General features: G+C 37.2%; 2 protein-coding genes across 27 annotated transcripts in view; one reads left to right on the top strand and one right to left on the bottom strand.

The window, feature by feature from the left end:
• LOC127483154 (translation initiation factor IF-2) overlaps positions 1-15,042 on the top strand; it is a 335,580-nt gene that overhangs the window by 136,270 nt on the left and 184,268 nt on the right. The gene's annotated exons all lie outside the window — the stretch shown is intronic.
• The window catches only part of ARSJ (arylsulfatase family member J), a 99,388-nt gene continuing 89,185 nt past the window's right edge, over positions 4,840-15,042 (bottom strand). The window contains exon 2 of the mRNA XM_002717173.5: positions 4,840-7,284. Coding sequence (XP_002717219.2) covers positions 5,883-7,284 — 1,402 coding nt within the window. The 3' untranslated portion in view covers positions 4,840-5,882. The remainder of the gene's footprint in view (positions 7,285-15,042) is intronic.

Raw genomic sequence — 15,042 nt, 5'->3', positions numbered from 1 at the left:
CTTGTGAAGATGTCCAAGGACTTTCACTCTCAAACATGGTGTCTTGGGATGCTGGTTACTTTAAATTAAAGGAGCTTAGATAGCAGCAGATGTTGAAAGGGGCTACTTTGGTATCTCCTTGTCTGCTTAAAGTTGGACCTCCAAGGAAGGAAACAATGATCTTTAGTCCCTTCTCTGAGCTTTCATATACTAACACTGCAAGAAGAAAGACTATAGTCTGTCAACACACTTGGCTGGATTTGTCACACACTGTTGTCTTCTATTTTGCTCATTCAATATTCCAGAAAAAAATTATTCACAATTTACTCTGCAGATTAATTGGACTTTGCCTAAGGTCATTGCATGCTTCCCTAAACCCAATGAATTCCCCTAGAAATCAGTAATAATTTCCCACAAAATTGAAATTTTCCTCCTTCTTCATAGAAAAGTGGTACCCAGTCTTCCCAGTCATGTTGGGCTCATGGGTAGCCACAATGCTTGACTGCTTCTTCCATTCACACAATAAATTCCTGTTTCTGTTTCCTCTTTAATCTCTATATTGCTGCTTATTCCAGCAAATGTTCAGGTGACAAAGGTAAGCCTGTCCTTTAACCTCTGTACTAGCTGTTTAGGATATGGAAGGTCTGCTGAAAAAATTCCAGATTCATAATCTGATTCATAATTCTCAAGGCTGAAGTAAATTTGTTATTAGGGCCTTCTTTATATAGGTATTAATATGTGTCATGAAAATGGCAGAAAGATCTGTTTCTGGATCTCTCTGCCTTTCAGGTAAAATGAAAAAAAAATTATGCCATAACAATGAATCAGTCAACTTCATACAGAGCTAAAACTAACAAAATACTAGAGAAAAATATAACTTTGGAAAAGAAGAATCCTGGTCTGCCAAACTGGAGAGTTTTATCATGAAATACTCAAATCTGTGAAGCATAGTACATTTTACTTCACAATTCTATGAAGACGTAGAGGCTTGTTACTTGCGATGCTCTCATGACTTGGTACCAGAAATTATCCACAAAAATTATTTGCCTGTCTGGAAACCCTCATTTAAGCTAATGTATTCATTAGAATAATCATGTTCTACCATTAGGTAATAAAGATGATATAGATAAAATTTGATCTCATTTTTGTGATTGTTTCTTGGCGTTAGCTGTAACACTCTGTTCTTGTAACTATACATTATTAGAGCTAGTTTTTTATAATGTTTGAAATTTCTGCAATTCACATTCTTGCTGTTATTAGGTGGAAAACTATTAGGGATAATTTGTTCCATTTTTCAACAGTAATATCTCTATACAAGAAGTAGAAAGCAGAAACTCAAGAAAATGGAGCTGAAAATATGGATATATGTGATTTTATCCTTTCATTTAAAGAAATATTCAGTGCCAGCCATGGGACAGGCATTGTTTTATACACTGGCAATACAGTTGTAGGCAATACATAAATTACTTTTCTTTTTTTAAAAAATATTTATTTGCATATTTATTTCCAAGGCAGGGGTGGGATGGGGAGGACAGGGCAGGCCACACCACTTGCTTGTTTACTTTCCAAGTACCCAAAACAATAGGAGCTGGGTTGAAAGCAAGAGTTGGGAATGCATAGGTCTCCCATTTGGGTGCCAGGAATTCAACTATTTGAGCCATCCCTGTTCCTCCTAGCCTCTGCATTAATAGGAAGCTGGAATTGGGAGATGGAACCAGGAACAGAACCCAGGTATTCTAATACAGGAAGTAGGTATCTTTGTTGGCATCTTAACCACTATGTCAACCATCAGTCCCCTAAATCATTTTTCTTAAACCTGTGCTCTCTTGTGAGAGGAGGCATGCAGTAAGTAAAATTTGAAATATCATAAACAGTGTTAAGTACTACGGAAAAAGATCAAGAAGGGAATCGAAGGAATGGTGGGAAGGGAGAGGTGTTCGGTTATTGGCTCCATGGCTGCTGTCCTGTCTTCCCTTTGAAGGCAAGGACCCTGTCTGATCTTGCTTGTCTTCACACCCCAGTGTATACAAGACATTTGGCATTTACCAAATGCTGAATGAGTGGATGGATAAACACAGTATTGAATGAATCATCCTTTTATCCGTAGTTATGTTTTGTTTTAAACACTTTGCATAGTATGTATATTATTTTCTATCTGCCTCACTCATCTAGAAGGAAACCTGCACAAGAGTAAGAATATTTATTGATTTTGTTTCCTGATGGATCTCAAGGAGCTAGAACTTTGACAATAACATTTACTAAATATTTGTGGAATGAATGAATGAATTATATTAACTAATTTCCTTAAGAGGAAACAATGTAGCTATTAGCTTATGACACTTTAATTTTGCTGCTTTGGGCAAAGCAGGTTTTTCCTACCAACACACCTTCTGTTGCTACTGATGAATTCACAATTTGTGTGTTCAAGAATGCCATGACTAAAGTGCTTAAGAAGGTAATCTTGATGCCAAATTCATGTACCTTGGAAAAATTTCAATGTAAAAATGTATTAACTCTATAATTATTCAACTGTGAATGACAGTTTCCTTTCTATCCTTAAAGATTTTTAAAGGGGGTTGGCCAAGAAACTGCATTATTCACTGAAATTCACTTAATTATTAGAAAAGTAAGAAAAGAGTAAGAAAGAGTAAGAAATTGTTTAGAAAATCTTGACAAATCTGGAGTAGGTGAGGGGCCACAAATGCTGTGTTCTTTGTTTTCATTTGAAGAAAATATTTTTCTGTCCTTTCTCATCCCAGACACAGACAGTTCCACAAATTGTTTTCTGACAATAGAAGGTTCAGAGTTCTATTTTAGAACTATTGTAGGTGGAGTTTATACTTCAAAGAGCCACAGAGAACCTAGAAATGCATCAGAGGATCACAGTTCAAGAGATGGACACCTAAGTATAAAGGTCCACTATTAACAAAATTTCTGGGAGTAGGGCATGAAAGTCAAGTGCACAGTGTTTTCCTTTCTGGACATTTACAAATACCCAATGACTTAGTGAGAGCATTTTGGAATTTTGTTTATTATTCATATAAGACTTTGATACTGGATTTTAGTTTAAGGGCAAGGCACTGAAGCTGCTCTTAAATAACTCCCTACCCAGAACCACTTGCAGGTGGAAGAAATTCTCTTTTAAATAATCAACATTTGTGAAACCATTTCCAGGTAGAAAACTTTTTCATTGAGAAAGTTGTGGTCATATATGGAGAACTTAACATGACATGATAACAGGTAAAACCAACTGGGATTCATTGTGAATTAATTTTCATAATTCCAATTTGTCTATTTCCCTATCTTTTCAGTTTTGTTAGGAATTTCTGGAAGATTTTATGTTTATACCAGCAATTTTCAAAATCTATTCCACAGAATCCTACTCCTGTTCAATGCACTACAATGTTTTATGGTGAAATAAATAGGAAAATATTATAAAACTTTTCTATCAGATAGTTACAATACCAATAAGGATTAAATAAAGTGACTCCTTTAACGTTAACCGGGCATTTCTCAAACTTATTTTTCTTCCAAAATTATTTTGTAGTGTACAAATCATCAGATTTTTTCACAATTATGTTACCATCTAATGTAAGTCATGTAATTATTTATAACTTTGTTTCATCAAGATAGGAAAACACTGAAATATTCTTCTAATTTTTAAGACTCTTTTAAAAAATATAGTGGGCAAAACAGAAACTCTAGTAAATATTACTCTGTATATACTGTAGTATATATAATATATAATTGCATACTATGTAATATGATTATAATATAGTGAATATATTTAACTATAATACATAGCTTATTATATATTGACATATATATACTGTACTACATATTATATATACACTCTATATCCTAGAAATACTAAAAACTTTAATTATTTGCATATTTTAGTTAATTTCAGTACTAGTTTACAGATTCTTTTACAAATTTCTAGAAACCCTGAGGGGCAGTTCTTTGAATTCTAATATACACAAGTTTAATGGTATGCTGCTTATATCATCATGCACATTTCCTTATCATAGTTGTCACTCCACAGATCATAGCTCTGGCTATCTATGACTTTTCAAGTATAAACTATGAGGCTTAGAGGTTATTTGCATTAGAAGATGTTTCAACAAGATGCGAAGGCCTATAGGAACCTCATCAATCTATTCTCATGGATGACCCATGATAACTTCATTATAGATAACACTCCTTGTATATTCCTCATGATGATTGTATATGTGAGTTACAAACTAGATTTAAGAAAAAGGTTTATTTATTTTTATTTGAAAGTCAGAGTGACAGAGAGATCTCCCATGTGCTGCACAGGTTCACTCCCCAAATGTCTACAATTGCTGAGCCTGGGCCAGGCAGAAGCTGGTAACCAGGAATTCAATCCTGGTCTTCGATGTGAGTGGCATGGATTCAAGCACTTGAGTCATTGCCTGTTGCCTTCTATGGTATGCATTAGCATGAAACTGGAATTGGAAATAAAGCCAGGATTCAAATCAGGCACTCTGACATAGCAAGGGATGTGGGTGTCCCCAGTGACATCTTAATCCTATTACACAAAATGTCCACACCCCAAACTAGATTTTTATGCCAGGCAGGATCAATACCTTCAGTTTCTCTGTTGTCCCTCAGTACCCACTTTGTATAAAAGCAGGCTATTATAAATGTTATTTATTAATCAATGCGCATTTTTTTCCATGTAGTAGCTAGGTGAAAACAAATTTATTTGTAAAATCCATATTATATGACTATGGTTGTTAGGAAACCATACCTTCAGCTGCCCAGATGTAAAAATTTTTGTTTGTTATGATGAAATATAATTTTCACTAGATGACAGATCAGAAAAGTCACACTAAATTTGCTAGTTCCATATAATAAATCATTTTAATAATTAAGATACATAAGTAGTTTATGATAGAAACAATAAAGTTGTCTCAACTCTGCAAAAACTGAATTTCTATGTAATGCTTAAGGAATGTATTCACCTTATTACATTCAAAATAATGGTTGAACAATGATTATAATTCTTTCTCTGAATAATGTTCCTTTTATAGTCTATGAATTCACATGGTATTACAGTCATTTATAGTATTACAGTGCTTAGTAATCTTTCAAGACATGGAATAAAATTCTTCTACAGATGTGTAGAGAGTAAAATTAAATAATTTAAAAGTTATTTGCATAAATTCTAATGAAAACAAAATATTTTTTCTGTAAAAATAAATTAGGGACTTTACAATGAAGTGTTATTCTATTAAAGTGTTTAGAAAACAGTTACATTCATTTTTGGTTGTATGCTCAGACATTCGTATTTGCCACTCTCTTTTGCATGATAAAATGAGGCACAAGCTGTTCACATGTGAAAAAACCATCTTATTTTCACGGGAAAGGAAATGATAAAGAAAGAGAATTGAATAGAAAGCCCAAGTGTCATACAGATGATAGATACAGGAATCTATTAATAAGTTTTTCAAGTTCTTTGTGGTGACACAATCATTGACTGCACCTTATCAAAGATAGTTTTTATAATTGTGCTACCCTGTAATTTCCATCCCATTAGTATGCATCGATTGCAAGTTATAGTCCCCTTTCATAATTTAAAGCATAGTGTTGGGTCAATTGGCTGACACACAGCAGTTGAACTCATCATGACTGACCACTTTTAATAGGAGAACAGAAGAAATGAGCATCTCCATTCTGCTTTAAGTGTGACTTGCAGGAGTAGCACCTTTGGCACGGGGCAGAGCAGGTCACCATGTGGTGGTCAGGTGGCACAACATGAAAACAAGCCCGACGCTTATGGCGGTGCTATTATGGAGCCAACCTTGCTGGCGAACCTTGCTTGACCTGGGATACAGCTGAAAGTCTAAGAACTTACTGGACCAAACAGGAACAATGTGTCATCTATGAGTAACAGCTGAATGGCAATTCAGAGATGCACCTGCTTTCTGCTGTTTCTTCTTCTTTGCCTTGCTTTTCTTTTGCTTTTTCGTGCCTTTATTACGGCCTGGCTTTTTTTTCTTGTTTTCCTCTTTATACCATGGTCCCCAGACTCCTCCATTGAGCCGAGGGTTACTTCTGGGGTCTTTGGGTGGGTACCTGACAGGCACAGCTGTTTTGTTGAACTGTGAGAGCCTCCGGAGGAGTTGCTTGACAATTCCAGGATACCTGCTAGATAGGTCCACTCTCTCATAGGGGTCAGCTGTGATGTTGAAAAGCCATATGCTTTTGCCAGTTGACAACGTGATCCGTTCATTGTGCCACCGGTTTGGCCCCAGGTTGCTGAAAGATTGAGGAGGAACCCAGTCACTGTAGCCAGGATTTCCCGTTAGCAGTTTCCAGTGCTGCACCCTGATGGCTGACTGTATTGCAGTGTTCCAGATCCCATAGCCTGCTGCCCAGGAGCCATTTTTGGCCTTGGTGTAAATGGGGTCAATGTTGTGCAAAATATCCACTCGGGGTGAGCGAAGGCCTTCACTTATGGTCTCCCAGATATCATAGCCATCCAGTTGTATGTCCTCATCAATCTGTCCCTCAGCCAGGGAAATCAGAGTGGGGTACCAGTCAGTGATGTGCACAAGCTCCTTGCATACTGTTCCCTTGTTTTTCAGAAGTGGACTATGCACAAAGCCAACAGCCCGAATCCCCCCTTCCCAGTATGTTCCTTTGCTTCCTCTGAGAGGCCAGTTACTTCCTCCTGCCGTGGGTTGGCCACCATTATCTGAAGAGTAAATGAGAATGCTGTTGTTATAGAAACCATAGGTCTTCAGGGCCAGGGTCACGTTGCTGACTGCTTCATCCAAGCAGGAAAGCATGGCAGCATACCTCCGCCTGTTTATGTTAATAATGGATCGGTAGTGTTCAAAATACCTGCCTGGTGCTTGCAATGGTGAGTGAACGGCTTGGTAGGCAATATATAAAAAGATAGGCTTTGTGGGGTTATGGGAAGCTAAAATTTGCTGTACTCTCTGAGTGTACATCTGTGTGGAGTATATACCATTATCGTGGTCCCAGGCAGCACTGTCATTTTCATACAAGTCATAGCCACACATCCCAGGACTGTCACATTTGTAGTGTGTATAGTAGTCACCACTTCCCAAGAGGGAACCAAAGAAGGTATCAAATCCTCTCTTAGTGGGCATGCATTCTTTTCTATAAAAACCCAAGTGCCATTTCCCAACCATATGTGTGGAATATCCAACCTCCTTCAGCTTCTGAGGTAGGGTTGCGTTGTCCAGAGGTAAACAGTTGGGTTGGGTAGGTCTTATGATAGAATGTTGAAGTCCCGTGTGTATCTGATACCTCGGAAAAAGGTATAAATTTTGTCAGGGCAGGATACAAGAGAGATTCTATGTAAAACAGTGATGCCTAAACTAAATGTTTATATGAAGATAACATTACCCCAAATAACTTATGATCAATTTAACATTTCTACTCTCAACTCAAATGTCTTAACCTAACTAGCTCCATGTTTAACTTCTGAAATACATATGAATCTAAAACAGTATTTCTAAAACTAAGGTTTCATCATCTATCTCAAAATCTTTTTAATTCTTTTACCAGAATTTATTTGAATAAATTTTAATTCATTAATTACATGACTGGGAAATAAACAAGTACATATAGCACCACAGTATTATTGTTTTCAGCTTATACAGCTCTGATTATTTCCTAAATTAATTCCTGAGATCATTTATTTCAAGCTAATTCTGAAGTACTACAAATACATGCAAAAATAATATAAAAATTCTTCAACTCGTTAGGTTGTCAAAAAATATTTCATATTTAGTCCTAAACCTATTACATCTCTGAAAAGTTTTCTTATCAATGTGTTTTCAGAAAACACAGTATTAGTTTAATTAAATTTAGAGTAAATATTTTAGGTAGTGCTAAGGACTGTATTTTTTTCCAAAAGTAGCAGGAAATCAGTGTCTCCCTCCCCTTTTAAATTACAATTATTTATAGGCTAAGGAAACATGGAAATCATATGTTTATGTTAAAATTAAATAAATGCCAATTTCTGGGATTTTTCCCCCAAAGTTACTTTTCCAAAGGCTTTATTGCACAAATAGTTACTACTATCATATAAGTGTGTGAATTTTCACTTGGATCAAGATGTGTCAGTTTGATTCCTGACATTTTAAAAGTGATCATTACACACTGTATGCATGGATACAATTATCATAGTGCATGCTGTAAATGTGTATAAACGGAATAAACGCATGACTCTGGGTGGGGGATGTTGTCAACAGGGAAGGCTATGTATGTGTTGCGGGGAAAGATTTAAGGGAATCTGTCCATACTGCTCAATTTTGCTGCACATCCAAAATTGGTTAAAATAATACTCTGTTTAAATAATTCCAGAAAGATGTTTTAAAAAGAAAATACAGAAATTTGAAGAAAATGAAGGTTATAAAAATTGCTAAGGATATTCTTGGAATAAAATTATAACATTTGGTTATAGTAACATTTGGTTCAAATATATTTTTCACAGTATATTAACCTTAAAGATCAACATATTATGGGGCTGGTGCTGTGGCATATCGGGTAAAGCTTCTGCCTGCAGTGGTGGCATCCCATATGGGTGCCTATTCAAGTCCTGGCTGCTGCACTTCTGATCCAGCTCTCTGCTTAAGACCTGGGAAAGCAGTGGAAGATGGCCCAAGTCTTTGAGCCCCTGCATCCATATGGGAGGCCCGGAAGAAGCTCCTGGCTCCTGGCTTTGGATCAGCACAGTTTCAGCCTTTGAGGCCATTTGAGAAGTGAAACAGCGGATGGAAGACTTCTCTCTCTCTCTCTGCCTTTCCTTCTCTGTGTAACTGACTTTCAAATAAGTAAATAAATCTTAAAAAAAAAAAACACACAACATATTATACAAATGCTAGGTGAATAATTCAGTATGATTTTTAACTTTTAAAAATTTGTTTAAAATTTATTATTTATTTATTTGAGAGACAGGAAGAAATAGAGAGAGTAGGAGAGAGCAAGCTTCCATCCACTGGTTCATTCCACCAAATGTCCAGACTGACTGGGGCTGGGCCAGAAGTGAAGCCATGAATACAATCCAGTTCTCCCTTATGGGTTGTAGGAAACCAATTACTTGAGTCATTATGCTTTTTTTCCCAGAATTTGCATTAGCAGGAATCTGGAGTCAAGAGCCTGAGGTAGGAATTGATCCCAGATACTCTCCAATATGGGAGGCAGGCATATTAACTGCTAGGCTAGGCTCCCTAACTTGTTACTATAGGTTCCAGTGGTAGTATAATGCAATGGTAAGTTCTTTTGTAGTGTAAATTACACAAATGGTTTGTGGTATATGGTCACACACTAATGGTTTTGTAGTATCTGGTCACTACTATATAGCAGAATTCATATGGGTACTATCATATGTCAACATTCACAATAGTCACAGTTTTAGCAATTTAACATGTAATAAACTTTCAAAAAATAATTTCAAAAGTACTACATATCAAACACCAAATTCAAAAGGCACTGTTGCTGTCTTTGATCATTTTTGATCCAGTTCAGGATCCAAAACATTGATTTGTAAAACCACTAATTTTGTAAAAGTACATGGCAACTTGGTAACACCTATCAATGTAAATTTGGAAGAAATTGAAAAGGGATAAATCTCTATGGGTGAAAATTTGGGGAGGATTCATGGGGATGGATTACTAACTAATAATTATCTCACATGGAAAATCTATTTCAGTGAACAAAGTTATCTATTCAATTCATTGAAAGGTTAACCACTTCAAGCCTTTCTAATCAAATTGATCATTTTCTCATATAGTGGTAAAAACAAATAGAGATTTATAAAACTAATATACAGGAAATAGGAAAATACAGAAAAAAAAGAGTTTTGCTGCTTACAGAAAACTGTATAGTGTTAGCAGATAAATAAGAGTTCATAGCTATGAATCAACTATGTTTCTCCAGAAAGTTGAATGGCTTTTATATTGGCAAACTTAGAACCAATAGCACACAACTTGGCAGAGGTTTTCAGGGCAGATGTTGCTTAAAAATAGTTGGAACTTCTAGAGCCAAATAGGAGGAAGTCTGTGGTAAAATTTGGGTGTGGCCTAGGAGTATAGGTTTTGGAATCAGATACATCTGGGCCTGAATTTGCTCCATTGTTTATTTTCTGTGTGGCTTTGGGCAATACTTAATCCCTTTGATCCTGAGTCTCCTGTCACATAGGGATAATGATACTGGAATTTTGTGAGCACCGGAACAGAGAAAAATCTAGTAAGAAGAGTATTCCCAATAAATGATAGCTTTTACTATTATTACTCCAGAATGCTGGATCTCATATTACTAACAGACTTTCTCTCATAGGTATTATTCTATATAATACTCACTACAATGATGAGAAGTGAAACTCTTTATGTCTGGAGGGTTGGTGTTGTGGTAACAGATAAAGCCACCACCTATGACGCCAGGATCCTATGTGGGTGCCAGTTCATGTCCTGGCTGTTCCACTTCCAATCCAGCTCCCTGCTAATGGCCTGGGAAGCAACAAAGGCTGGCCCACGTGCTTAGGCCCCTGCTACACTCATGGGAGACTTGGAAGAAGTTCCTGGATCCTAGCTTTGGCTTGGCCCAGTACTGGATGTTCTGTGGGTGAAAGATGTCTCTTTGTTTCTCCCTCTCTCTCTAATTCTGACTTTCAAATAGATAAAGAAATCTTTAAAAGAAAAAAAAAAACTCTTTATATCCATTTTACAGATGTGCAAATAGAGATGCACAGAAGTTGTTGTATCCTTTACAACCTCTCCACCAGTCCCAAGAGGCTGTGAAATTGGTTCTCGAACCTGTGGTGCCAACTCTGATACTCTATCTGTTCCTTCTTTCTAAAAGTTAACACTAGTATTTCTGGAAGAATCAAGGAGCAGAGGAAAGATGCCAGAGGTCTTGAAGAGTTTTTTGTTGTTGTTGTTCTAACTTTCCAGTAAAACTGGGGAATGAAGCTTACCTTAATCACAGAAAAGGTTGAGAATTGTTTACTTTTTTTTTTTTTTTAGTGAATGCTGTGAGAGCATTTCAAAAGGAGAAAATTAGAGTCAAAAAGAAAAAGCCATGAAGTTAGTTTCATCTTCTTTTTAAAAATTTTTCTTAAAATATTTTTGATTAGTATGTAATACTTATTCATTTGATTGGAGTATGGTGCAATATTATACAACACACACACACACACACACACACACACACACTGTGAAAAATGATCAAGCCAAGCAACTAGCTTTCCCATTTCCTTATCCTGTCTTCCTTTCTTTGTGCTTGAAGCTTATTAGTTCCTCACTTCCTATTCTTTTTACAGATTCTTTATACATATTAACAACCAGCATTGGGTAAAATAGCTTAGGAAAGATCACATATGAAATATCTGCTCATAATTCCTAAAAATAATGGAAAATCAACTGCATGATAGCACTACAATTGAGAATAAGGATGATAATCTTTAACACCAGTTAATGCAATACAGACAATGTTCATTTATATGCTCATCTCTGGCCTACACCAATCTGTGGAGCAGGTGGTGGTATTCCATTTATATGAAAAGCAAAGAAAAACAAAACAAACAGAATAATTTAATTGCACACATAAGTTTTAGTTATAAATCCTGAGGTTGTACACTGGAATTGAGATTTTTGTTTTACACACTCTTCCATTTCAGCTAGTTGAATAGCTGGATCAATTTTAAAGTTTGGATTAACTTATTTTTTTGCCACAGTGTCTTAGCTTTCCATGCCTGAAATACTCTCATGGGCTTTTTAGCCATATCCAAATGCCTTAAGGGCTGATTCTGAGGCCAGAGTTCTGTTTAGGACATCTGCCATTCTATGAGTCTGCTGTGTATCCTGCTTCTCATGTTGGATTGTTCTCTCCTTTTTAATTCTATCAGTTATTATTAGCAGACCCTAGTCTTGTTTATGTGTTCCCTTTGACACTTAATCCTATCATTATGATCAATTATGAACTTAAACTGATCACTTTAACAAGATGACATTGGTACATGCCACCTTGATGGGATTGAATTGGAATCTCCTGGCATGTTTCTAACTCTACCATTAGGGTTAAGTGCGAGTGGGCATGTGCCAAACTGTACATTTCCTCTTCCCTCTCTTATTCCCACTCTTATATTTAAAAGGGATCACTTTTCAGTTAAATTTAAACACCTAAGAATAATTGTGGGTTAATTAAAGAGTTCAACCAATGGTACTAAGTAGAATAAAAAAATACTAAAAGGAATAAAGTAGTAAGTTGTTCCTCGACAGTCAGGACAAGGGTTGATCAAGTCATTGTTTCTCATAGTGTCCATTTCATTTCAACGGGTTTCCTTTTAGGTGTACAGTTAGTTGTCACTGATCAGGGAGAACATATGATATTTGCCCCTTTGGGACTGGCTTATTTCACTCAGCATGATATTTTCCAGATTCATCCATTTTGTTGCAAATGACCGGATTTCATTGTTTTTGACTGCTGTATAGTATTCTATAGAGTCCATGTCCCATAATTTCTTTTTATTTTATTTTATTTTTGACAGGCAGAGTGGACAGTGAGAGAGAGAGAGAGACAGAGAGAAAGGTCTTCCTTTTGCTGTTGGCTCACCCTCCAGAGACCGCTGCGCTGGGGCCGGTGCATCGCACTGATCCGAAGCCAGGAGCCAGGTGCTTCTCCTGGTCTCCCATGTGGGTGCAGGGCCCAAGGACTTGTGTCCCATAATTTCTTTATCCAGTCTACTGTTGATTGGCATTTAGGTTGATTCCAGGTCTTAGCTATTGTGAATTGAGCTGCAATAAACATTAAGGTGCAGACAGCTCTTTTATTTGCCAATTTAATTTCCTTTGGGTAAATTCCAAGGAGTGGGATGGCTGGGTTGTATGGTAGGGTAATATTCAGGTTTCTGAGGAATCTCCAAACTGACTTCCATAGTGGCTTTATCAGTTTGCATTCCCACCAACAGTGGGTTAGTGTACCTTTTCCCCCACATCCTCACCAGCATCTGTTGTTGGTAGATTTCTGTATGTGAGCCATTCTAACCGGGGTGAGGTGAAACCTTATTGTGGTTTTGATTTGCATTTCCCTGATGGCTAATGATCCTGAACATTTTATTAATTAATAAGTAGCACGATCAAGATTCAAAGTAACCTAAATGATATGAAACGTTCTTGAAGCAAAGAAGATTAAATACAGATAGGAAGTAAAGAGAGTCAAAGATTGAAGTGAATATGTCAAAAGGATGCTGAAGGGCCAGTGCCGTGGCTCAACAGGCTAATCCGCCACCAAGTTCTAGTCCCGGTCGGGGCGCCGGATTCTGTCCTGGTTGCTCCTCTTCCAGTCCAGCTCTCTGCTGTGGCCCGGGAGTGCAGTGGAGGATGGCCCAGGTCCTTGGGCCCTGCACCCACATGGGAGATAAGGAGAGGCACCTGGCTCCTGGCTTTGGATCAGCGCGGTGCGCCGGCTGCAGCATGCTGGCCATAGTGGCCATTGAAGGGTGAACCAACGGAAAAGGAAGACCTTTCTCTCTGTCTCTCACTGTCCACTCTACATGTCAAAAAAAAAAAAAAAAAAACTAAAAGGAAACAAAAAGGATGCTGAAGCTGATTGAAGGGTCTCAGTGATCAAATGTGGGAGGACAATTTGAGCACTGAAATAAATAATGGAGTGGGTGTTTGGGAAAGTAGTTAACATACATTTTGGGATGCCTGCATCCCATAAGTGGAGTACCTAGGTTTGAGTTCCAGATCTTCTATTTCTGATCCAAATTTCCTGCTGATGAACATCATAGGGGGCAGCACATAATGGCTCAAATAATTGGGTCTGGACAAGCCACATATGAGTTCTGGACTGAATTCCTGGTTCCTGTCATTGTTAGGGTACATCTCTGACTATTATGGACATTTGGTAAGTGAACTGGAGAATGGAAGACCTCTCTCTGTCTCTCTGCATTTAAAATAAATGAAAATTTAAAATAAACAATATGAAAAAATATATTAATTAAATAAAAGAAACATTGGGTCCATACTGCTATAAATAAATAATAATCAAAGGCTGATACGGAATGGGATAAAACATTTATTAATTATGCAGAGATGAGTCTAATAGACATCACCTTTCTCAGGAAGTGATCCAAGAAGCGTCAGTAACAGGAAAGCTCATAATCATCTAGGATATATTGTGCTAGATAGGATGCAATGAGAAGAAAATAGTATTGTTTCTGTAATGCTCCAGCAAAGCCAGGAACACTAAATTATCCTGTTAAACCATCTGGTAAACTTAAGTTGAGGAACATTTTACATAATAACTGGCCTAAAATCTTTAAATGTCAAGGTTATGTATGTCACAGTAGTATGAAACAGGACCATTAAATGCAATATGTGATATAAATTAAAATAGTTACAGTGAAGGACACATTTTGAGAATTAGCCACAGTAAAATAGGTTTTCAGAAATAAATGAAAATTGCAATGTTAATTTCCTAATTTTTTGGGTGTGTATGTGGCTCATACAGAAGAATAACTTTGTTTAGGAAATAACACAATAAAATAAATATTGGGTATAATGGGGCATCATGTTGGCAACTAATTTCAAATAAGTCAGGAAAAATGTACTGTATTTGCAATTTTTCTACAAGTATGAGAGTGTTTTAAAATTTGTAAAAATGTAAGAAAATCTAATGGATCAATGGAAGACATTTCAGTTAAAAATTTTTTTTTTAGTTAGTCATATAAAAGACTATGTAGGCCGGCGCCATGGCTCACTTGGCTAATCCTCTGCCTGCGGCGCCAGCACCCCAGGTTCTAGTCCGGGTTGGGGTGCCTGTTTCTGTCCTGGTTGCTTCTCTTCAAGTCCAGCTCTCTGCTATGCCCCGGGAAGGCAGTGGAGGATGGCCCAAGTGCTTGGGCCCTGCACCTGCATGGGAGACCAGGAGAAGCACCTGGCTCCTGGCTTCGGATCGGCGCAGCGTGCCAGCCGCAGTGTGCCAGCTGTAGCGGCCATTTGGGGGGTGAACCAACAGAAAAGGAAGACCTTTCTCTCTGTCTCTCTCTCTGTGTCT

This window comes from Oryctolagus cuniculus, chromosome 8, assembly GCF_964237555.1.
Source record: "Oryctolagus cuniculus chromosome 8, mOryCun1.1, whole genome shotgun sequence".
Classification (NCBI taxonomy): Eukaryota; Metazoa; Chordata; class Mammalia; order Lagomorpha; family Leporidae; genus Oryctolagus; species Oryctolagus cuniculus.
This window is presented reverse-complemented; position numbering and strand designations above follow the sequence as displayed.